Below are 22253 nucleotides of genomic sequence, written 5' to 3'. Positions count from 1 at the left end.
GTGTAGGGGCCAAGCGCGGGCAAGTAGGACTAGTTTAGTGGGCAACCTAGTTGGTATGGACGAGTGGACCGAAGCGTCTGTTTCCCTGCTGCATTACTATTTGACTCTGTAACACATTGCGCATCTTCCTAACTAATTAGCGTGGAGCCTGGATTCAGAGGGCCCACCGGGTGCAGATCTGGGGTGGAGGAGGTGAATTGGAGGGATTAAAGAGCTGTGTCTTCGCTTGAGCCGGGAGAAGTCCGACCCCTTCCCAGGTTAAACTCTGCTCGCCCACTGACACACGGGGAGCTGCGCTCTGTCAGTTGCTCCTGAATGATCAGTGTCTCTGTTCCTTCTCCTGCTCGCATTGAGAGTTTATCGGCTACCCCAACACAGCGATTGCTGCAATCAGTGCAGGCCTGGATGCCATGAACAGTGAGAGTTCGACAGTCACGTCAATTGGCGTATCAGCAGAAGCTTGAAACGCGGCAATCAATGAGATTTATGATAAACAGATGAATGGCTGTAACTTCCATCATTCCCCAAGGAGACACTCCACCCCTCAGATCCTTGGGGACTGATGCAAGTTTCGGCAATTCATCTGATTAGTCCGGTTTCTGATGGATCCACTGGTTATTTGCCATGGTTGAGCTCAATTTGCTTTTCTAACGCTTCATCCAAAACGTATTATGTTAGTTCATTCAGAAGATGTAGACTACCCGAGTCATCTTGCCAACACGCCATTCAATTGGACCATGGCTGATCTGCTGCAGGCGTCACCTCCAAGTCTGCTGCTCGTCTGAAGGAAGGAACAGTGCGAAGGTTTTACGATTTACAGAAGGCGTAAGAAATCACTTACCCCAAATCCTGGCATTTGTGCAGCCCGGGTACCAGCCGCTGGAGTCCTTCACACTGAATGTGACAGCCCCACAGATTGAGGCGTTTTATTGTATCACAGAGCCCAATGACATTGGACAAGACCAGGCAGTCAATCGGGGTCAGCCGCAATCCACGTAATGAAAGGATATCCAAAGACCCCAGCGTGGCCCGAGCCAGGCCACTATTATTGGACTCAGACAAGTAGTACAACGTGTTCAGGAGCCTCGTTTTTCCAGTTTTAATCCCTCTGCCTCCAGTTTGATAACCTGCATTCGACAGTAGCCAGTCAATCACACGGCAGGTTGTTTGATGAGAAAATGGACCCAGAAACTCCTCCAGCCCTCGAGTTGACCCTGGCGAGGAAAGACCGGCAACAAAACGGAGAAACACCTCAAATCTGCCATCCGCTGAGCTGTGGGCTTCAGTGAGGAGTTTCAGGATATCCCTGGGATGCGGAGTCAGGAATTGTGCGAGGGCGGCTACAAACTCTTGGATGGTGAGGTGTGGGAATGTGTACACCACGCTCCGGGCACAATCCTCTCTCTCCAAAAGTTCCATCAGGAACCCGGACAGGAACTGGGAAGGCTGCAGATTGTACTTGATCAAATCTCCATCTGTAAACACAACCTTCTTCTCGGACACTCCTGTGAAGGCCATCTGACCAACCCTCAGTAACACATCACGGGGGCTTTCAATCTCACGGCCGTGGTTTTTCAGGATGTTGTAAATATAGTAGGAATATAGTTGGGTGATGGTCTTGGGAACTCGATGCTGGTCCTTGTGTCTTTGGGTGAAGAAGGGGCCCAGTGCCAGACCCAGGATCCAGCAGTAGGAGGGGTTGTAGCTCATGGTGTACAGGATCTCGTTCTCCTCCATGTGTTTGAAAACAGCTGCTGCCACCGTCTGATCTTCAAAAAACTTGTGGAAATATTCCTTCCGTTCCTCACCGACAAATCCCAGGATTTCAGCCCAGACACTGATCTCCGCCTTTTCCAATAAATGTAACGCAGTGGGACGGGTGGTCACCAGCACTGAACACCCTGGGAGCAGTTTGTGCTGGATTAAACTGTAAACAATGTCGGACACTTCACACCGCCACTCGGGATCTGGACACATGTGCTGAGGTTCTGTGTCTCTCCGGCTGTCAGCAAAATCGATTCTGTGCTTGAATTCATCCAAACCATCGAATAGAAACATTAATCCCTCTGGATTCTTCCAGACCTCTCCCAGGCTATTCCCAAAGTAAGGATACTGATCCAGGATCAGTTCCCTCAGGTTTATTCTACAGTTAATGGAGTTTAAATCCCGGAATTTGAAGCTGAAGACAAACTGGAAGTGTTGGAATATTTTCCCCGTGGCCCAGTCATAAACAATCTTTTGCACCATGGTTGTTTTCCCGATCCCCGGGACTCCAGCCACTGCTGCCGAACTCCCATATTTGGATTTACTCGGGGAAAAGCTGCTCTGGAACAACTGATCAGTCCTGATTTTTTCCAGCTCTCTCTGGAGATGTTTCTCTCTCCACTCCTCATGGTCTCGGCCTCTTGCCACCAGTTCACTTTCCACGAGTCTCCGATCTCGAACAGTAGAAATGACCGTGAGCTCAGCGTATCGATCAACCAGCTGGAAAACCTTCACCTTCTCTCTCATCAGGATCGTGTTCACTCTCAGTGTTTCGGTTTGTGCCCGCAGAGTCTCCCTGTGTTTCTGTTGAACATCTTCCATGGAAACATAAGGAATTTGCCAAGAATGTTAGGTGTATAACGCTGAAAAGATCTTGAAAACAACTCAACGCTCATTGTTTAAAAGTGCAATAACTAACTCAATGCTTCCATGAATGTTTTCTGCAATAAAACTCGGTTCGCAGACTCCTGAGTCGACAGTGAGCCACGGCAAAGGAAAACATCTCACATTCACTGAGCTGTCAAAGGTAGCATTCTCCCAATACTTTATTATGGTTTGCCTGCCCCGTCATTGACATCTTTCAGTACCACTATCCTGGACCAATCTGTGAGAACTGTGTCGTTCTAGTGTGCGAGCATGGGGAGAAGAGCATTGGGTATCTGGGAAAAGGAGCATATTCGGTATTCATCTGTGCGCCACTGCCATTGTATCATGCTGCCTGACCTGCTTACAATTCTCGGCCGGTCAGGCAGCATCGATGAAGAGAGAAACGGGGTTGAAGATTCTGGCCCATGACCTTCCATTGGAACTGGGAAGATAGGAAACCACCATGGTATTCGTTTGCAGGTGAAAAGGAGGATTGAAGAGATTGTACGTACTATTTTGCGATGGGTGAGACCAAGACAGTGTCAATGTTACATAGGGTTCTGATACAGGATGAGATAGGGTGCTGATGGCTTGTCGATGGCTGCTTAGCAGCCTGAATGTGTGTGTGTGCGTGTGTGTGTGTGTGTGTGTGTGTGTGTGTGTGTATGTGTCTGTCTGTCTGTGTGTGTCTGTGTCTGTGTGTGTCTGTGTCTGTGTTTGTGTCTGTGGGAGGGGAGACGTTGTACAATGGATGAGGAAAGGTTGAAACTGATGAAAAGGATGAAATGTTGGAACTGTGAAAGAGCACATCGGGCGGAATTTGCCGTGACCGGGGTAAATAGCTGAGTTGCCATTGGAGATTGAATACTTTCATCAGAAGAGAACATCTAATCCGGACTGGAGAGGCTGGTTGTCTGGAAATTGATATTCAACGTTGAGCTCACAGGGTGCTGGCGTTGGAAGATGTGTTGGTTTTCCTTGAACTATTCTGGGCTTTGTCTACAAAGTGGCGGATATCAAAGTCAGTGGGATCAGGGTGGGACTGGAATACAGACACCTGGAGGGCAACTGGACGCTCAGAGACACTGGGACAAAAGTGCAAGGCCACTAGAAGTTCAGAGTCACCGAGGGAAATAGAGTTCTGAAGTGGTCAGTGGGTCTGCAGCTGGTTATCCAAATGTAGGGGAGCCCACATTCTGCACACCTTGATGCAATGCACTGAAGTGCGCGCGATTTACAGCTTCGCCAGGAAATCATCTGAAAGCTGGGAAGGGAAGAGGTGAAGGAACACGGAAAGCACCACGAAGGGGGGGGGGGGGGGGGGGGTTCAGTCGATGTTGCTGGAGATGGAAGAGAGATCAGGAAACCAAGTACCAGGACACCATGGGGTTTTGACAAGAAGTTTGTTGAAATCTGCGTTTCGTCGCTTACCTTTCAGTTGAGTAGGTAATTCAGTTAAACCACGGGTGATGTCCGTGTACCCATGGACATCGGGACCTGTTTAAATCAAAGAGCTTTCATGACACTGGATTTGAATAATATGTTCACACCAGCTGCATTTCATGGCAATTTTCAGTTCATTTACCGTACCGAGCTCTTGGATTTCTTTCAGTATTTTGTTCAACTTTGGTAACTCTTCCCGCTTTTGCACAAAGGATTCCCACATCACCCTCCGGGCCTGGGACCCTTTCCCCATCACCAGACGGAAGAAGAGATTGGAACTCTCTGTCCGGTCTCCGTTCTGCGCGACCCAAGTGATATTCTGCAAGGAACAACAATAAGTTTCTAGAGTGGACAGAGAGGAGAACATGGAGTACAATATCTGTTCAATGATGGGACGCCTCGGCTGTGTTGAGCATGGGATCTATCGGTGCAGAAATGAGGGAGGATATCTCAGAAGGCTCTTTAATTGAGGCCATATCGCGAAGGATGGATAAAGATAGGATGGACAGCTTCCAAGGACACAAATGATTTCCTGGTGGAGCCTTAACTCACGTGCCCTTCTCCCAGTTCAGTGCATTGCAGCAGGTGTGCAAAATGTGGGCTCCCCTACATTTGTATAACCAGTTGCGGACTCACTGACTGCTTTGTAACTCCATTTCCCTTCTCCTTGGGACGTCCAGCTGGCAAGGGTGACTCTGAGACTTCAGTCGCCTGCCGCTTCGTGTCTCTGTTCCAGTCCCACCCTGACCCCACTGACTTTGATCTCTGCCAACTTTGGTAACAAAGCCCAGAATAGTTCGGGTAAAACCGCACATCATCCAGTGCGAGAACCCTGTGAGCTCAAAGTTGAATATCCCTGGAATCTTGAGGGATATGGAAGGTTTGCTGAAGAAGAGGAAGCATCTCACAGGTAGATACCACTGAAAACAGTATGTAGGGAGGATCTTCAGGTGCATGGAGAGTACAGGGGTGCTTGCAAGGGAACTTAGGACGGCAGAGCGTGGCCACAGCTATCACTGCCGGACACGATTAAGGACAATCCGAATGTTTGCAATAGAGTTGAGACTAAAAAGTAGTAAAGTCTCCAGTTTGTGAAATTACAGAGGACTGGACGTTCACAGCTTACTGCTATTCTTCAGCCAAGAAATGAGCATGTGTGATACAAGGGCAACACTGGTAGAAGCCGAATGAGCGCAGAGCTAATCATTGCCACTGTACCGTTAGCTTTCCAACACCATTCACACATGGACATGACAGATCTGGTCCACAACCCAGGATGTTGGCGAGGAGCCTGCTGTGCGACCCGGGATAGTGTGCCCTGGTCTCACGTTAACCACTGCTCCCATATCGCTGTGTTGAGTCCGACATGTTTCGGAGAAGCAGACGGCCGCCGGTGCTCCCCGCCTCACAAGCTTCAGTCCTGTTGCCGGATCCGTGGGAGGCAAATTGGTCAGAAACCAATACAGCCACTGAAACAAACAGACCCCCATATGCGAGGAGGTGCGTGAGACTGACCGTGGCCTCTCTTACCCCTGCTGCCAACTTCGGTGAGGACGTATTTAGAGCATTGCATGCAATTCTGGTCACCTCGCTGTAAGAAGGATGTCGAGGCTTTGGAGAGGGTGCAGAGGTTTACTAGGATGCTGCCCGGATTCTAGGGCATGTGCTATCAGGAGAGGCTGGACGAACTTGGGCTCTTTTCTCTAGAGCTCCGGAGGCTAGGTGTGATCTGTTGGAGGTGTATAAAGGGGCATAGATAGGGTGGACAAGCAATATCCTTTTCCCATTATTGAGAGATCCAATATCAGAGGATATGCATTTAAGGTGAGATGGGGTAGGTTCAGAACAGACGTGAGGGGTAGGTTGTTTTATACTCTGAGTGTGGTGGATGCCTGGAATGCGTTGCCTGATAGGGTTCTGAGGCAAATTCATTGGGGGCTGTTAAGAGGGGCTTGGATGGACATTCATGAGAGGAATTGGAGGGATATAGACAATCTGTAGGTGGGAGGGATGAGCTATGTCGGCACAACATTGAGGGCCTGTTCTGTGCTGTACTGTTCGATGTTCTGTGTTCTAACGCGACAACCGGAACTCACCGTGTCCCTCCTACTCACCTCATGATCTTGCCCAGTGAAATGTCCCTCGTTTCTTAACACCAAGCTGAGTCCTTCAACCCCTTCTTCAATGGCCTGCTTCAGTCTCTCCCGGTAGAACTTTGACAGCTGGTACAGATGGCCATCGTCCCACTGCGTCAGCAGCTCAGAGATGGTCGACTCGGGAACTTTGAACGGACAGTGAGAAGCGGAAGTATTACTCCCAAACAATACCCTCGCCCTCTGCCGAAATAACAATACCCACCCGCATTCGACCCTAGCCTCGGGCATAGCCCTTGTCACCACGGTGTGAACCGTCGGTAGCTGTTCAAGGAATAACTCCGAAGCCCAGAAGAATCTCACAACAGAGACAACAGGTGCATGGGAACACTTCCAACACTTTATTGTCACAACCCCACCGGGAAAGAGGTCGCCGTCCATTCATCATCATCACTGGGCTTAAACCTGATTCAACAGTGCGATTTGTATTCGTTCACCGCACTCACCAACACTGAGTCAGAGGGACTGAGGGGTGGACATTAGATTGAATTAAATCCTGCCCCTGCCAGAGTCGCTGACATCCGGGAAGGACTCTCTCCACCTGTACAGCGATATTATCTTCACTACCAAAGGGCAGGAGCCTCCAAACGATATTGTCAAACAGCACCTGAATACTTCGGCACAGAATAAGTCCTGCGTCACTTCTCACCCACCCCACGTCCGGTCCCTGCTCCAGCCCCATTCCCATACCTTGTTGTGACCTTGCACCTTTATAGTCTATCTGCAATGCACTTTCTCTGTAGCTGTGACACTTTACTCTGTATTGTTATTGTTTTTACCTGTACTACCTCAATGCACACTGTACGAACTCAATGTAACTGCACTGTGTAATGAATTGATCTGTACGATCGGTATGCAAGACAAGTTTTTCACTGCACCTCGGTACAAGTGACAATAATAAACCAATCGCCACGATACCCCCACTTCACCCCGTCATTGTATCCACCTCCACCCTTCCCATTCTGCTGTGAACGGTCCCAGCTCTGTCACTTACCTGTTCCCTGTTCAAAACTTGACGCTTTCTTGTTTAACGAGCCTCTGAGGGGAGGTGCCTCCTCACTCGGGCCGATGCTGTGTGCTGCGTCGCTGACCGTCACGCCACCTCCTCCGACCTGACTTTGTCCTCTTCTCCCCACCGCTGGATCACATTGTATGAGAATCCTACCTTCCTCTGCTGATGCTGCACCCATATCCTGATCTTCTTCCCATGATGAGGCGACTGGCAGAAACCTATTGAAGACTTTCTGCATCCGAAAGAGCATCCCACCTGCAAAACCATCAATTAAAAGTTATACCAAAGTAATTCAAAGGGATTCAGAATGGGCAATATAAACCAAGGCCCCATGTGGGCAGATTCCGGTGCGGGACTATGCTTGTAAATGCGCTGGGTCGCCTGCAGGGTGATCGTCTCTATAGGAGGTGACCGGGCCCACCCACTCAACAAGTTGCACGCTGACCGGTCTCCCTGAGACGCTTCCTCCGCGAGTCACTCTACCTTCCCCGGTCCACAGCACCAATAGCCTGTCCTGGTCAAATCACGTAGATGTCACGGCCAAGAAAGCTCACCAGTGCCTCTACTTCCTCAGGAGGATAATAAATTCGGTATTTCCCCTTTGACATTCACCAACTTTTATCGATACACCATAGAAAGCATCCTTTCTGGATGCATCACGGCTTGGTAGGGCAAATGCTTTGCCCAGAACCTCAAGAAACTGCAGAGAGTTGTGGTCACAGCCCAGCGCATCACGGACACCAGATTCTCCTCTGTGGACTCTACCTTTACCTCTCGCTACCTTGGTGAAGCAGCCGGCATAATCAAAGACCCCACCCACCCAGGTCATTCTCTCTTCTCTCCTCTTCCATCAGGTAGATGATACAAGAGCCTGAGTGCACGTCCCGCCAGGCTTAAGGACAGCTTCTATCCCACCGCGATAAGACTATGGAACGGTTCCCTTATACGATGAGATGGACCCTGACCACACGATCTACGTTGTTGTGACCTTGCACCTTATTGCACTGCACTTTCTCTGTCGCTGTGACACTTTGTACTGTTATTGTTTTTACCTGTACTACATCAGTTTGCTCTGCACTAACTGAATGTAACTGCACTGTGTAATGAATTGATCTGTACGATCGGTATGCAAGACAAGTTTTTCACTGTACCTCGGTACAAGTGACAATAATAAACCAATCCCAATACCATCATCCCCGGGGTCACGTACTACATCGTGTAGCTGGGACCCCTCCTTCCTGGGACCTGTTACGTATGTTGCCCCGGGTCCAACTCTCCCGTGTCTCAAACTCTTCTGATCTCCGGTGAAGAATCTGCATCGTCGCAATTTGCCGAGAGTTCAGTGAGTACAGAACTCGGATCCGTGAAAGGAAATTGGAGAAACTCGGGAGAATATCTGCTTCCTATCGGCCTGTCAGAAGAGAGAGAGACCTGCTACATCATCAAACACAACCTGACACCCTCCCACACACCGAACAAGGCCTACCCCACTGATTCAGTCGGGTCTTAACAAAGGAGTATAAAGTGTGTCCATTACAACCGAACAGTAACAACATTCCCGTCCCCCCCGGGTCATCTCCAGTGACACTCAACGGTTACTTATTCCACCCGCAAATATCCAGGTGAGCAATCTGCCTGGAGCGAACTGAGACTGCAGGTCTCTGGTCACCTAGAAATCTTTACTATGCCACCTGAAATTCAAGTTCGAGTGAAATCAAATGAATTTTGAAAATCTGGGACAGAGATTCGGTTCCCGCAGCCGTGTGCATGATGCGACAACGCTAACTGATGTAAATCGGCTTCACCCTTCCCTCGGCACCGCTCACGTTCTGCCAACACACGGGAGATCCGCCCTCTTATCTGTACCAGGTGGGCAGGCACGGTTAGCGTAACGCTATCACATAGAACGTAGAACATTACAGCAGAGTACAGACCCTTCGGCCCACAATGTTGTGCTGTCATTTTACCCTGCTCTAAGATCTATCTAACCCTTCTATCCCACAGAGCTCCCCATTTCTCTATCATTCATGTGTTCTCTTCATTCTCTATCATTCCAGCTGCTGTCTGTAAGGAGTTTGTACGTTCTCCCCGTGTGTCTGCGTGTATTTCCCTCCGGGTGTTCCGGTTCCCTCCCACATTCCAAAGACGTACGGGTTAGGAAGTTATGGGCGTGCTATTTTGGCGCCGGAAGCGTGGCGACACTTGCGGGCTGCCCCCCAGAACACTCTACGCAAAAGATGCATTTCGCTGTGTGTTTCGATGTACATGTGACCCATAAAGATATCTTATCTTATGTCTCGCGGGTGCCTTGAGTTCAGCTGCTCCTTCTGACAGGTGTATTTGAAGACTTACTCCAAGCACCTTCCACCTCTTTCCAGTCTGTTGAAAGGGGCTGCTTCCATTATCAGCGAGGCCTGAAACTTCTCGCCTTTGTCCTGAATTCCCTACAGTTCCATCCAATTGTGGACACGCATCCCTCTTGCGTTTGCCCACACGCTTCAGTTTTAGAAAGCCAACAAGATGTGATGCGCCTCCAATATTTATGGAGCAAAACTTCTAATGAACACGCACAATTTCCTCTGTTTTTATCCCCGAGGACTGGACTCATGGATCGCAACCCAACATATATTCTCTCTCACAGGTTGATTTTAACAACTTTTTAAAACGTTCTTCTTTTCAGTTCGGAGCTCTTTTTCTCCAGTTTCAGCGGCCGGAGAATCAGAGGGGAGGAGACAGCAGCTTTTGATAATTTGCTTTTGGTTGGCTGAGTTGCCAGTAAATTGAAGGTCGTGTCAAGTGGAGCACCCATCTTGGAGTGGCCACTGTGAAAATGGCCAGGGTAGGAGTGGGGAGCTAAGGCTTCCTCTGGAGGGGCTTCGGCGAGAAGGCACAGCTGAGGGGGCAGGTAAGAATCGGGTGAGTTTTTTTCGTGTTAATCCGTGACCTTTGACGGTGAGGATACAATAGCAGTCACGGCAGTGGAATGCTCCCTCTGCAAGACGTGGGAGGTCAGGAAACCCCACGGTCTCCCGGACGACTACCTTTGTGGGATGTGCACCAAGCTGCAACTCCTGACAGATCCTGGATCAGTACATGGTCATGATGTTGTTGCCATTACAGAGAACTGGGTGCGTGAGGGCCAAGACTGACTGCTCAATGTTCCTGCATTTTGTTTATTTAGACGGTGGAAGGGTTGCACTACCGATAATGGAGGAAGTCAAAGCATACTCAGAGAAGATATACTGTAGACCTTACCCACAGAGACAATTTGGGTGGAGCTCAGAAATAGGATAGGTGCAATTAGGCTGGTGGGATTATACTCTAGGCCTCCCAATAGCCACCAAGAGGTGGAGGAACAGATACGTAGATAGATTATGGAAGGGTGCAGAAACAATAGGGTTGTCATAGTGGGGGACTTCAACTTCCTCAGTATTGATTGGAACCTCCTTAATACAGGAAGCTCAGACGGGGCGGGATATCTTCAGTGCCTCCAAGAGGGGTTCTTGAAACGGTGAGTTTAACCAGAGGAGAGAAAATACTGGACCCAGTTTTGGGAAGTGAACCAGGCCAGATGACAGACCTGATAGTGGGTGAACATTTTGGGAACAGTGCCGACGACTCATTACGTTTTAAGATAGTTATGAGTCAAGATAAAATTGGACCTCGCGGGAAGGTACTAAATTGGGGGAGAGCAAATTTCTACTGGATAATACAAGGGCGTTGATTGGGAGCAGCTGCTGTTGGACAAGTCCATTTGTGACAAGTGGGGGTTGTGTAACGACCAGCCGATCAAGATCAGCATGTTCCGGTAAGGAGTAAGGACAAGGAAAGTAAGATAAGGGAACCTGAGATGACCCGAGAGGTCCTAATCTTAATCAGGAAGAAAAAAGGTGCAGACGTCAGGTTTAGGAAACTGTAATCATACTGGGTCCTTGTGGAATGTATAGCAGGAAAGTGATCAATCAGGCAATTAGGAAGGCCAAACTAGGCTATGATGTCCTGGGCAAGCAGTATCAAGGATATTCCCAAGGTATTTTGAGAAAATAAGGATAACTAAGGAGAGGGTAGGTCCATTCAAGGATCAGGGAGGGAATTTCTGCTTGAAATCAGAGCAAGTGGCTGAGGAACTAAATCACCACTTTGCTTTGGTATGTACCGAGGACGAACAGTTGGAGGAGAGTGAAACCAGAGTGGGGCATACTAATGTGCAAGAACACTTTGAGATTGAGGAGGAGGTAAGTGCTGGGTCTTCTGAAAAGCATCAAGGTGAATAAGTCCCCAGAGCCTGATGGCATATATCCCAGAATATTGAAAGAAGCAAGTGAGGAGATTGCTGGGGCTTTGACAAGGATCTTTGCGTCCTCACTAGTAACAGGCGAGGTCCCGGAGGACTGGAGAGTAGCAAATGTTGCGCCTTTTTTCAAGAAGGGAGATGGATATAATCCAGGTAATTATAGCCTCACATCAGTGGTAGGGATGTTATTGGAGATGCTACTGAAGGATAAGATTTGTGTCTATTTGGAAAAACATGGCCTGCTGATGGACAGTCAGCATGGCTTTGTGCGGGGGAAGGTCATGTCTTACAAGCTTGATTGAGTTTTTTGAGTGGGTGACAAAGGTGCTTGTTGAGGGTAAGGCAGTGGACGTTAATAAGCATTCGACAAGGTCCCTCGTGGTAGGTTGACTCAGACGATAAAAATGCAGGGGATGCAGGATGAATTGCAGGTTTGGATTCAGAACTGAATTGCCCATTGACGTCTCAGAGTAGGGGTGGAAGGCTGATATTGTGGCTGCAGGCCCGTGACCAGTGGTGTTCCGCAAGGATTAGCGCTGGGACCTCTGTTTTTTTGTGATATATATCAATGAGTCGGATGAAAATGTACCTCGGTGGATTAGCAAGTTTGCGGATGACGCCAAGACTGACGGAGCTGTGGTCACCGCTTAGGACTCTCAAAGACTACAGCGGGATATAGATCGGATGGGCAATGAAGTGGCAGATGGAGTTTAATTCGAGCAAGTGTGATGTGTTATACTTCGGGTGGTCAAATGAAAAGTGAAAGTATACAGCTAATAGTAGGCCCCTGTTGTGAGAAATCCACATGGCTGTCACGTTACAGCAACGACAATGACCCCACTAACCGGATGACAGCATTGATCCTCTGATCGGAAGTGATACTACTGTCAATCAAGGTGCGGCTCCACCCACCCCTCAGGTGTGAGAGTACCTTTTGCCTCTGAACTTGCCTGACCACTCTGAACTTGCCTGACCAGTACCCTTTGTCTCTGAACCTGCCTGACCATTGGCTGTGGCAGGAACCTTTGTCTTTGACTCCCACACCATTGGCTCGTTTAAATCACAAACAGTGAGTCTCCACCCAGCTTCCCAGCACCATAAAAAGGGCTGCATCCACTAGCGCTTCCTCTTTTGACGACCCCAGGAGTAGTGAGACAACGCTGCAGAGATCACTGGTAAGAGTGCATCACCACATGGTCAGGGAGGGTTTCAATCAGACTCAGGGAGAGTTAAGGGCCAATGCTAGTGTGGGCCGGGCATTGAAGTGTTATATCCTGAAGTTTACATTGTTATTGTGTGCTTGTTTGTATCTGTGTGTGTGTGTGTGTGTGTGTGTGTGTGTGTGTGTGTGTGTGTGTGTGTGTGTGTGTGTGTGTGTGTGTGTGTAAGAGTGTGTGTCAGCGTATTTTACCCCAGTTGCCATTTCTCTCGTGTTCGTTGTATCCTGTGCGTGAGTGAGCGTGTGTCTGTTCCCATCCATTCTGTCCCGCGTTTGCCTTTGTGATTAAACTAGTTTTGGTCTACAAAGCTCGTGTTCAGAGTCCTTAATGGTGAATGGACTCCGTTGGACAGTACCTGGTACCCACCCCAGCTGTGACCGTCTACCCAGTCCCCTTCCTATTCCCCATTGCTTTGTGGACTGCAGGTTCTTGCAGCTGTTGTCAGGGGTACTTTGATGGATTCTGTAACGCGCACATACCCTCGTTGTTGCTTCTCGTTGAGGTCACTGGATTCCGTTTACCGTCTGCACCTTCATCCATGGTTGTAACAGGAGTTCAATCTGCAATAAATAATTAAGAGGAAAACTAGACAATAATTATAAGAGACATTCTCTTATGAACCAACTCACAAAACGTCTGATTTCCTGGCCCCGTGCCCTCCGGTCAGAAGCATTTGAATGGGATGGGCCAATGTTCCTGGAGGCACACAGTGTCTGAACCCTCAAGAGCCCATGTTCCCCAGGACACACAGTCTCTGGTCTCCCCTGGGTCCATGATTCCCAGGTCACACACTATCTGACCCACTGCGCGCAGGTGTCCGGGATCACAGGGTGCCTGATCCCTCAGGGCACATGTTCCCCAGGTCACACCGTGTCGTTCCCCCTGGGCCCTTGGTCCTTCGGTCACAGAGTTTCTGAACCCTTGCGTCCAAGTTCACTCAGCCAGAGTGTCTGATCCCGATAGGCTCATGTCACCCAGGTAACACAGTGTCTGATCCCCCTGGGCCCAAGTTCCTTGGGTCACAGAGCTTCTGAACCCCGGGGTTCATGTTCCCAAGGTCACACGTTGTCTGACCCATGAGGACCTGTGTAACCCAGGTCACAAAGTGACTGTTCGCCTGGGCCAGTTCCCCGGTTAACACAGTATCTGATCCCCTGGGCCCACTTTCCCAGATCACATGGTGTCCGACCTATCTCTACCTGTGTAACCCAGGTCACATAGTGATAGTTAATCTGGGCCAATGTTCCCCAGGTAACACAGTGTCTGATCCCCCTGTGCCCATGTTCCCCAGGTCACAGTGTCTGATCTTCCTGGGCCCATGTTCCCCAGGTCAGACAGTGTCTGATCCCCCAGCCCATGTTCCCCAGGTTACACAATGTCTGATCCCATGGGCACATGTTTACCAGGTCACACAATGCCTGACCTCTCACAGTCCATGTTCCCAGATCAGACCATGTCTTAACCCACTTGGAACATAGAACATAGAATATTACAACACAGTACAGGCCCTTCAGCTTATGATGTTGTGCCGACATTTTATCCTTCTCTATCTAATCCTTCCCTCCCACATCGCTTCCCCCCTTTCTCTATCATTCATGTGTAGAAGGCTATTAAATGTCCCTAACGTATCTGCCCCAAGCTCTGCCGTCAGTGCGATCCACGCGCCCACCACTCTCTGTGTAAAAAAAACTTACCCCTGACATAACTCTTATATCTTCCTCTCATCTTAAAATTATGTCCCCTCGAGTTAGCCATTGTCGCCTGGGAAAACGTCTCTGACTGCCCACTCGATCTATGCCTCTTGTACAACTCTATCAGGTCACCTCTCATCCTCCTTCTCTCCAAAGAGCAAACCCCCAGCTCACTCAACCTGTCCTCATAAGACATGCTCTGCAATCAAGGCAGCATCCTGGTAAATCTCCTCTGCACCCTCTCTAAAGCTTCCACATCCTTCCTATAATGTGGCGACCAGAACTGAACACAATTCTCCAAGTGTGGTCTAACCAGAGGTCTATAGAGCTGCAACGTTACCTCGAGGCTCTTGAACTCAGTACCGCGACTAATGAAGGCCAACACACCATATGCCTTCTTATCAACCCTATCGACCTGTACAGCAACCTTGAGGGATCTTTGGACGTGGACCCCAAGATCCCCCTGTTCCTCCACACTGCTAAGAGTCCGACTACTGTCCTTGTATTCTATCTTCAAATGTGATCTCCAGAAGTGCATCACTTCACACATGTCCCCGGGTCACTCAGTGTCTGATCCCCCGCGGTCCATGTTCCCCAGGTCACACAGTGACCGATGCCCCTGGGCACATGTTTCCCGGGTGACATAGTGTCTGTTCCTCTGGCCCTGTGTTCCCCAGCAAACAGAGTGTCTGATCCCCCTGGGCCAATGTTCCCCACGTCACGCCGTGTCTGATCCCCCGCCCATGTTTCCCCAGTCACACTCTGTTGAGTCCCAGCGGTCCCCTGTTCCCCAGGTCACGTAGTCTGGTCTTCCGGACCCTACCTCCATGGGCCACACACCTGTGTTTTGTTAAGGGGACAAGCGTTTGCCTTTTATAAGTCCATACATTCCTGCCCGGTCCTATTCGTGCTCAACAGGTCTTGTGGAATATTGGAACCGTACCACATGCGAACAGGCACCTCGTTTTCCAATGTCTGCGCTGATAATTAGGATAAATTAAAATAAAATATTTTGCCTACATATGACCCATATCCCTCTATTCCCTGCACATTCATGTGCCTATCTGAAAGCCTCTTGGACACTGGCATGAAATCTGCTACCACCTCAGATCTTTGCCACTTTCTGTGTAAAAAAAACTTTCCCCGCACATCTCTTTTTTAACTTCACCCCTCTCGCTGTTCTGTTATAACATCCCTCATTATAGATTTTCCCTGTCACTGAACTTGGGATAATAAGGCAGTAGTTTCCTGGACTCTCGCTCACCTTTTTCTTCAATAAGCGGTCATATTCCCGACCCTCGTGATGAGTCGGAGTACAAGAAGGAGAGAGAGAGAGCTTAGTGGAATGGTGCCATGACAACAATCTTTCCCTCAATGTCAACAAAACAAAAGAGCTGGTCATTGACTTCAGGAAAGTGGGCGGTGTACATGCACCTGTCAACATCATTGGTGCTGAGGTCGAGAGGGTTGAGAGCTTCAAGTTCCTGGGAGTGAACATCACCAACAGCCTGTCCTGGTCAAATCACGCAGAAGCCACGGCCAAGAAAGATCACCAGTGCCTCTAATTCCTCAGGAGGCTAAAGAAATTCGATATGTCCCCTTTTTCCATTCACCAACTTTTATCGATGCACCACAGAAAGCGTCCTATCAGGATGTATCACGTCTTGGTACGGCAGCTGCTCTGCCCAGGACCGCAACATACTGCAGAGAGTTGGGGACACAGCCCAGCGCATCACGGACACCAGCCTCCTCTCCTTGGACTCTGTGTTTACCTCTCGTTGTCTTGGTGAAGCAGCCAGCATAATCAAAGACCCCACCCACCCGGGCCATTCTCTCTTCTCTCCTCTTCCATCGGGTAGAAGATACAGGACCCTGAAGGCACCTACCACCAGACTTAAGGACAGCTTCTACCCCACTGTGATAAGAGTATTGAACAGTTCCCTTATACAATGAGATGGACTATGACCTCACGATCGACATTGTTGCGACCTTGCACCTTTTTACACTGCACTTTCTCTGTAGCTTTGACACTTTACTCTGTACTGTTATTGTTTTTACTTGCACTACATCAATGAACTCTGTACTAACTCAATGTAACTGAACTGTGTAATGAATTGACCTGTACAATCGGTTTGTAAGACGAGCTTTTCAATGTACCTCGGTACAAGTGACAATCATAAACCAATACCAATACCAGAGACACATTACCAGAGTCTACCAGTTCCTCGTTCTCGCTGGATCGTTCGTTCTCTCGGAAAGTATTTTGTTTACTTCTGCCATGGAGACCGGCACACAGTGATCGTTTAGTTCCTCTAACGTTCCCTTATTCAGCATTATGAACTATTCCTCAGTTGTCTCCTTTGCAAAAGGTTGGAGATATCAAGCTTTTACACTGGATCGGGATGTGACAAAGAGGAAGTGACAAGATGCTTTCGTTGGTGGGTGTCTTCCGAAGTGGGACAGTGAGGTGAGATTTACTTTGTATTATTAACTGCCGGGATAGATTAGTTAATTTTGGATCCTGGTACTAGAAACTCAGCAGAAAACTCTTTCTGTTGTTCCCACGTTCCTTCAACCCGTGTTGCTATTGCCGCAGAACGGCATCTGTCGAGCCTTTACACAGACACGGGAATGTGTCCTTAATCTTGACATAAGGTACTTAGACACTTGTTTCCCAGGGAGACAATGGTTAACACGAGGGGACATATTTTAAGGTGATTGAACTAAGGTACAAGGGGGATGTAAGGGGTAAGGTTTTTTTTAACGCAGAGTGTGGTGGGTACATGGAACGCACTGCCTGCAGGGGTTCTGGGGGCAGATACATTCGGGACATCTAAGAGAGTCTTAGACACATGAAAGATAGAGAAATGGGGAGCTCTGTGGGAGGGAAGGGTTAGCTAGATCTCAGAGCAGGATAAAACGTCGGCATATCATTGTGGGTCGAAGGGCCTCTACTGTGCTGCAATGTTCTATGTTCTAAGGTGTGAGAAATCCTAAAAATGGCAACATCACCCAGCAAAAACACAAACGCCATCACCACCAGCACAAGTTTAAACAGTCCTGATGAAGGGTCTCGGCCCGAAACGTCGACTATTTTTTTCCCTCCATGGATGCTGCCTGACCTGCTAAGTTCCTCCAGCACTCTTTGTGTATTACTCCAGATTTCCAGGGCCTACACAATTTCGTGTGTCTCCAAGTTTAAACTCAAACTGATTTCCGATATCTCATCCAAAACCCCAGCCACTTTCTGAAAGTTGATTTGGGGGGGGGGGGGGGAAGAGCAAAAATTAATATCAAAATCTGCATTGTTCTCACCTTAGTCCGCAGGGATATCCTGTCTCTGCCAGCGATCGGCTCAGGGATCTTTGGTCGAATTGAAAGGTGCGCGTTGTTGTCCTACGAAACTCAGAGCTCAGCGTCTGTGTGGAAGCAGTTGCCAGTCCACAGGACGGATTCCAACCCACACATTCCTCCGAACAGGGAGGGGCCTTTCTGCTGAAACCAAGTCCAACCGGTTCCACCATCCACGCTCACCTCCAACTGTGAACAAAGTTGGTTTAATATTGTATTTAACCCTTTCTGCTGCAGGGAAGAGCTGTAAAATCCACAACCAGACACAAATAACATTACCTGCGGTCTCGAACCTGAAAGGTTACCTGCTTCAGTTGCTGCCCGACTTGCTGCGAATGTCCAGCATTTTGCTTACACCTCGGACTCCCATTATCAGGAGTTTTTCTTTAATAATTTTGAGGATTCCTTCACATAAATCAATCTGTGGCATTCGCAGATGCGCTATTCCTTGCAATAATACCCCACGGTCTTCCTGTTATTCTGAGTAGTTACTCTACGTTAGATATTGAGATTGGTGACGGGACCCTCCCTCGCGGGGGATTCAAATGTCCCGACTGTGTGAGAAATGTCAGGTGAGGCATCACTGAGTGACTTGGGAGGTGGAGTTGTTTCTCAGTGAGACTCAGAGCTCAGTGTCTGTGTGCACGCAGCTGCCTGTCCACAGGACGGATTCCAACCCACACATTCCTCAGAACAGGGATTTGATTTCAGCCTTTCTGCTGAAATCAATTCCAACCAGTTCGACGATTCCCGCTCACTTCAACAGCCAACAAAGTTGCTTTAAAATTATACTTAACCTTTTCAGCTGCAAGAAATGCAGTCGCATTTTTGTTTTATTTATAGAGCACAGCGCTGCGCGTTTAAACCCACGTCAACCTACCCGTACGTCTATGTGTGAGAAACCCGGAGCACCCGGGGGGAAACCCACGCAGACACGGGGAGAACGTGCAGACTCCTTACAGACAGTGGCGGGGATTGAACCCTGCACCGAGTTCCGTGTCTGAGATTGTGTCCCGTGACTGATCTTATCACGCGTCAGTGGAAGACGGTGGTGGGGGGGGGGGGGGGGGGGGGGAGAGGTGGAGACCCGAACTTGGCCGAACACTGAAGTACCCTGCTCGGGGTAAAAGTGGACTGCCCGTGTCCCGGTTCCACGTTCCACCCACCCTCAGAGCACCGCCGAATCCCCGGCCCGGGACAGGTCAGGCAGCGGGAGGAGGGAAAGCGGGGGAGTTGGAGAAATCAGGGACAGGAATATTGGAGGCTGCGTTAACCTCAATGTAACTGCACTGTGTAATGAATTGACCTGCGTTGTCGGTTTGTAGGACAAGCTTTGCACTGGACCTCGGTACAAGTGACAATAATAAACCAATACCAATACCTTACGTCGCGGTTGCAAGTAGATTCTGTCTGGATTTCCTTGTAGACCTCACAAGTTCTCTCCTTGTTATTCCATCCCAGTCAACGGGGCGGATGTTCTTTGTTTAATTCAGCGAGTCCCAAGCTGTGAATTTGATCCGCTAGCTGGTGCTGGGAGGTTCTGCCCTCCACCCATTTGTGTGAACTTTGCTGTCCGGCGCAGGATGACTTTCAGTTCAAACATTCCTCACACGTCCCGGGACAGGGAGCCGCTTTGTTGCCGGAATCAAACCAAAGTCCCTCGACAGCTTACTCCGACTGCAACTGTGAACAAGTTTGGTGAAACACTTTGGCGAATATTTCCAGTTGCGAGGAGTTTTGTAAAACCAAACATCTAAATGAACTATTACATTTCCATGTAGGACACAGCTGCAAATCTTTCAGCCATCCCACCCGCTGCTACCAGAAGTTGTTGCCATACATTAGATAAGACAAGATTTCTTTATTAGTCACATGTACATCAAAACACACGGTGAAATGCATCTTTGCGTAGGGTGTTGTGGGGGCAGCCCGCAATTGTCGCCAACATAGCACGCCCACAAATTCCTAACCCGTACGTCTTTGGAATGTGGGAAGAAACCGGAGCACCCGGGGGGGGGGGAAACCCACGCAGACAAGCGGGGAGAAGATACAAACTCCTGACAGACAGTGGCCGGAATTGAAGCCGAGTTGCCGGAGCTGTAATAGCGTCACGCTAAGCGCTGCACTGTGATGGGCTCTTCTTCGGGTCTCGATTCCGGAAGGAACTGAAGACAGGGTTGTTTATCGGCATCCTCGCTTCTTCACTTAATTCACTGAAATAATTCTGGGATTCACTGGATTTTAGTGGGGGAGGCGCTGGCGTTCATAAATGACAAAAAAAAATCAAACTGCAGAGGCTGGGTAACTGAAATAAAAACATAAAATACTGCAGTCACTCAACAGCTCGGGCAGTGTCTGGAGACAGAGAATGGTTTAACGGTTCAGCTCGAAGACCTTTCCTCGGACTCCCAAAGGCTCTTGCAGGTTAGTTTTAAGTTGCAAAGCCTGTGAAAAGTGATTGATAACAGAAGCGGAATTCATAATGATCGGGTGAGCCAGGATTGCCGTGGAGATAAGTTGTGAATGTCCTGCGATCGGCCATCAATGTCAGTCGCAATCCACGGAATGAAAGTGTTTCCACAGATCCCAGTGTGTCCTGAGCCAGTCCACGGTTCTGAGACTCAAACAGGTAGTGCAGTGTGTTCAGGAGGCTCCTTTTACCAGCTTCACTCCCTGTGTTTCCACTCTGACTTTTCACCTCTTCCTTCACCCAGTCAATCACTTGGCAGGTTGTTTGATGGGGAAATGGACCCAGAAACTCCTCCAGCCCCCGAGCTGACCCTGGGGAGGAGAGACCAGCAACAAAACGGAGAAATACCTCAAATCGCCCGTCTATCGTGCTGTGGGCTTCAGTGAGGAGTTTCAGGATATCGCCGGGATACGGAGTCAGGAATTGTGTGAATTGTGTCAGGAATTGAACAACTGCCTGTCCTGGTCAACGCCTTTCTTGGATGCCATGGCCAAGAAAGCTCACCAGCGTTTCTACTTCCTCAGGAGGCTAAAGAAACTTGGCATGTCTTCTTCGACCCTATCGATGCATCCTATCCAGAGGCATCACGGCTTGGTATGGCAACTGCTCTGCCCTTGACCACAAGGAACAACAGAGAGATGAGGACACAGCTCAGCTCATCATGGAAACCAGCCTCCCTTCCGTGGACCCTGCCTACACTTCCCGCTGCCTCGGTATAGCAGCCAACATGATCAAAGACCCCACCCACCCTGGACATCATCTCTTCTCCCAACCCCCCACCCCCCACCCCCAATCGGGCAGAAGGTGCAAAGGCCTGAAAGCATGTTCCACCAGGTTCAGAGACAGCTTCTATCCCGCTATTATCAGACTATTGAATGGTCTTCTAGTATGATAAAATGGACTCTTAACCTCACAATCTACCTCGTTATGGCCTTATCGTCTACCTGCACTGCCCTTTCCCTTCTTCTGCATGACTTCAGTCCTTCGTTTTTTTTTCACCTAGCACCAAGCTTCTCACAGCATTCCTATTACAACTAGCTCCCCACTGCCCCCCCCCCCACCAGCTACCTATCTTCCCCCTCTCACCTGGATTCACCTACCACCCAGCTCGTGCTCCTCACCCTCCCTCTTATTCTGGCTTCTGCCCTTTTTCTCGCCAGTCCCGGTGAAGGGTCTCGGCCTGAAACATCGACGGGCTATTCTCCTCCATGGACGCTGATTGACCCGTTGAGTTCCTCCAGCATTATTTGTGCTCCAGATTTCCAACATCTGCAGTTGTCTGCGCTTTCTCTGTATTTGGAACACTTTATTCTGCATTCTGTTACTGTTTTTCCATTGCACTACCTCAATGCACTGTTGCAATAATGATCTGTACGGACAGCATGCAAAACACATTTTTCATTGTACCTCGGTACATGTAATAATAATAAGCTGGTTTACTCTTCAGGAGACCGTGTATTCTCATGACAGAGGCAACGCAAATCACAATCACTCTCCGGTTACCGTGTCTGACCTGCTCAACCTCACTGCTCAATTCTGGGTATCCTGATTGTTCCCAGCTCATTCCATTCCTCAGGAAGTTTCTCTCCTCAGGGTCTGTCATTATGTGTATCAAAAAAAAAATTCATTTATTAGACAGTTCCTTTATGACTCCACCTTAGACTATAGATGTCTCTGTTCTCTCTCGCTCTCTCGCCTCCTCCCTGTTCCTTTGTGAACTGCAGGTACGTGTGCCAGATCTCGACCCGCAGAAGACATTTATATTTAACAGAGTGTGACAAAAACCTGTGCGTTTCCTTGATGTGGGGTTGGGGGGGGGGGGGGGTCACCGAATCTTCTACCCTGCCAGCATGTTCACCCATGATGGTGACAGGCGTTCCCAAATTCTGGTACGCTCTGATAAACAACATTAACATGAGGTTTTATAGAATATTTGCCTTGTGAACCAACACGCACCCTGCCTGATGCAATGGACCAAATCTTCCCCG

At 49.1% G+C, this 22253-nt stretch overlaps 1 protein-coding gene across 9 annotated transcripts in view; it reads right to left on the bottom strand.

The window, feature by feature from the left end:
* LOC127566663 (NACHT, LRR and PYD domains-containing protein 3-like) overlaps positions 1-22253 on the bottom strand; it is a 31764-nt gene that overhangs the window by 8598 nt on the left and 913 nt on the right. For 3 of the 9 annotated variants that reach the window (XM_052009175.1, XM_052009183.1, XM_052009184.1), the window contains exons 2-10: positions 21779-21861; positions 19177-20878; positions 17760-17984; positions 13233-13313; positions 7222-7494; positions 6189-6355; positions 4222-4393; positions 4063-4128; positions 842-2579 (exon numbers count right to left, since the gene is read on the bottom strand). In XM_052009175.1, the coding sequence (XP_051865135.1) occupies positions 842-2579; positions 4063-4128; positions 4222-4393; positions 6189-6355; positions 7222-7494; positions 13233-13293 (2477 nt within the window). In that variant the 5' untranslated portion in view covers positions 13294-13313; positions 17760-17984; positions 19177-20878; positions 21779-21861. Of the gene's footprint in view, positions 1-841; positions 2580-4062; positions 4129-4221; positions 4394-6188; positions 6356-7221; positions 7495-13232; positions 13314-15284; positions 15412-17759; positions 17985-19176; positions 20879-21778; positions 21862-22253 lie in introns of those variants that run through there. The other 6 variants (XM_052009176.1, XM_052009177.1, XM_052009180.1 and 3 more) reach the window with 6 other exon arrangements.

The sequence above is a fragment of the Pristis pectinata genome, chromosome 44 (assembly GCF_009764475.1).
Source record: "Pristis pectinata isolate sPriPec2 chromosome 44, sPriPec2.1.pri, whole genome shotgun sequence".
In the NCBI taxonomy this organism is placed as follows: domain Eukaryota; kingdom Metazoa; phylum Chordata; class Chondrichthyes; order Rhinopristiformes; family Pristidae; genus Pristis; species Pristis pectinata.
The sequence above is the reverse complement of the archived record's forward strand: the minus strand, read 5'-3'. Positions and strand labels throughout refer to the sequence as shown.